At 39.2% G+C, this 2,728-nt stretch overlaps 1 protein-coding gene across 1 annotated transcript; it reads right to left on the reverse strand.

Annotated features, from left to right (window-relative positions):
- Positions 1 to 887: 887 nt before the first annotated feature.
- Positions 888 to 1,712, reverse strand: LOC143601923 (E3 ubiquitin-protein ligase ORTHRUS 1-like). Its single transcript, XM_077079200.1, has 3 exons — positions 1,648 to 1,712; positions 1,364 to 1,581; positions 888 to 1,276 (listed from the first exon to the last, which is right to left on the reverse strand). Exons 1-3 carry the CDS (start codon positions 1,673 to 1,675, stop codon positions 953 to 955), a joined length of 570 nt encoding a protein of 189 aa, XP_076935315.1. The 5' UTR covers positions 1,676 to 1,712; the 3' UTR covers positions 888 to 952.
- Positions 1,713 to 2,728: the final 1,016 nt, after the last annotated feature.

The raw sequence follows: 2,728 nt of genomic DNA on the forward strand, positions 1-2,728 counted from the left end.
TCAATTCGGCATTGTGTGAAAACTTGTTCATTCCCGTTGATCATTTCCCATTCTTGACTTTCAAATATGGCAATGTCTTTCATTTACACTCAAACTAAGTTCATTAATAAACTCGTGATTATAACACAGATACGACTAAGATTTGACTTAACTTATAAATCCAACCGTGACTAATACTCTTTCAAATACAAGAGACCTCATTAACATTATATTCGTTTACTTTTCAAAGGTTATGACTGTATTATGAACATCTTATTTATTTTTAGTTGACCGCACTTACTACTTTCACAATCTATATATAGTTCACAAAACCCATGGCCAATTGTTACGAACTTGTTAGTTGTGATTCATCAACTCACAGTCACTATTGCGTTTCACCTTTTGTTCTTCACATCAATCCTTTTTGCAATCGTTGATACATATCCATGTTTTCGCTTTTTGCCAGACCAGATCTTATTGCATAGGCTCAATATTTGTTTTCTTTATGTGTGTTAACTTTATTCATCAATTTTGTACCTTCTTGAGGCCCCACTACTTGTCGATTTGAACATGCTACACACATAAATTGCATTTTCTAAGTACATCTTGTTGGCATTTCAATGAACTCAAGAAAAACAAGGCACCAAATATTTGACAATATTTAACTGAAATAGTCATATGAGTTTAATGATTAACAAAATAGCAAGACAACGCATGGCCTAAACACACCATAAAGTCACCACCATACTAAAATATAGCACTGATTTCCAAAACTGCCACCATCATTCTGCAGCCATTTTAAAAAAACTAAAAATTCAAAAATTAAAACTAAAAATCAAAATAAAAAATGGGATGTCCATTGTAAGCCTAAGTTCATACGAATTACGAAGTCATCAATCACCACCAGTCACCACCCGACTCAAGCTAAGCTTTCTTGCTTCGGGTCGTGCCTCCTGCACCCTCTCCCGCTTCATCAACTTTCACTTTCAGTCACACCTGGTTTTGCAACTTTATCCTTGACCATGTCATCATCAGTCTCTTGTTGTAGCTTCTTACTAGGGGCGTTATCGTTAACATCCTCAGCTTTCCTTTTCTTGTTAGCTTTAGGTGAAGGTTTTGCAATAGCTTCATTTTCATCGCTTTCCTTAATATCTTCATTAGCCTCAAAATTCACATCTTTAACCTCCTCTTTATCTTCCTCCGCATTCAACATTTCTTCTTCCGAAGCTGCACTTTCCTCCGCCTCTTTGGTCTGCCTCTGAAGTGATTCTATCACACTCATCAATTCCCTATTCACCTGCAACATAATAAAATAAACAGTGAATAACTGAATCTTTATCATTTTTTTAACTAATTAAACCTGTATCAGATAATTCAAAATTACCTGTGGATTTTGAAGGTATTCAGAAATGGCATTAGTGCATGATGGACATTTCATTACATTCTTCTGTGCCCTTAATGTCCGTCTACCTTCACAGTTTCTTTCCTTTATGAAAGTTTGACCAGCAAAAGCACCCTGCAAACATGACTTGCAGAAATTGTGTGCACATGGAGTAGTAAGCGGCTCAGACATCACTTTGTGACAGATAAGACAGCAGAACTCTGCACCACAAAACGTTATTAGTTGCTAAAACTAAAACAAAATTATATGTATGTGAAATAACTGACCTTTAAGAAGTCGTTCGCTCACAGACATTATGTGTGTCTTACGTCGAACTGTCGTAATTTTTGTGACATCCCCAATGTAGAAACATGAAATGAATCTGACCTGATCCATGACGATGTTCCCCGGTCTTCGAGATGAACGAACCACGACTCGATCTTCTTCTCCGGTAGCTTAAGATCTGCAATGGTTTTTGGGGCGCATGCGTGGTGGCGGTGTATCGAACCGCGGTGGCGCATGCGTGGTGGCGGTGTATCGAACCGCGGTGGCGCATGCGTGTGCTTGTTGAATATAAGGTATACTTACACATTGAAACTTGAACAAGGTTGTAAGGAAATTATTTTTACTTAATCCTTAACAGTTGTCATATTTCAAGTTATTTTGCGATATTCTGAATATGCTGACACGTGCCTTGGCATTTCATTATTCCTCTTTTGCGCGACGTTATCGTGCATTTATTATAGGGAATTATGAATGAGTTTTTTAGCCTTTACGTGTCAGTATGTGTTACTCTGCCTATATCCATTATAATCCCATGCGCGGCCCCGACCTGAGACCTTAACAACTATGCTTTGGCATGTGTTTTGCCTTAGTTGTGCTTAGGTATTTTTATGGTCCAGCTGCGCAATACGTAGGATGAATGCTATGAGTAATTTGAGCTAAGGCTCATATTATTGGGCTAAGGCCCTGACGTTTTAGAGTTAAAACTCGTCAGCGCGTCTGAGCTTGGAGCTCGCGCATGTATGTTTTACTTCGTTTTATTTTTAGTTTGATGTCAATACAATGTTGTCATATTGCTCAAAATTAATAAAGGGAAGTGTGAAACATGTATACAAAAGGTAATAGAACGCATATTAGTTTGGTGAGGGGAGTCCATATTCTTGGTAAAGGTCTGTTAGGCTCTCCGCCGCCTTCCTTCTTGTCACCTTCTCCGCGATTAAGAATGTCTTTTTGGGGTTGGGCGCGCATGCATGGCGGGAGTTGAGCGCGCATGCATGGCGGGAGTTGTTTCGCAGGGCTCCTGTTCATAGCGGCGGAATACATCATCCGAGGCGGCGCGCATGCATGATGGCGGGTTGTTGATCC

The sequence above is a fragment of the Bidens hawaiensis genome, unplaced genomic scaffold, assembly GCF_021521415.1.
Source record: "Bidens hawaiensis isolate Kalapana, Puna unplaced genomic scaffold, B.hawaiensis_p1.1 tig00057628_1, whole genome shotgun sequence".
NCBI lineage: Eukaryota > Viridiplantae > Streptophyta > Magnoliopsida > Asterales > Asteraceae > Bidens > Bidens hawaiensis.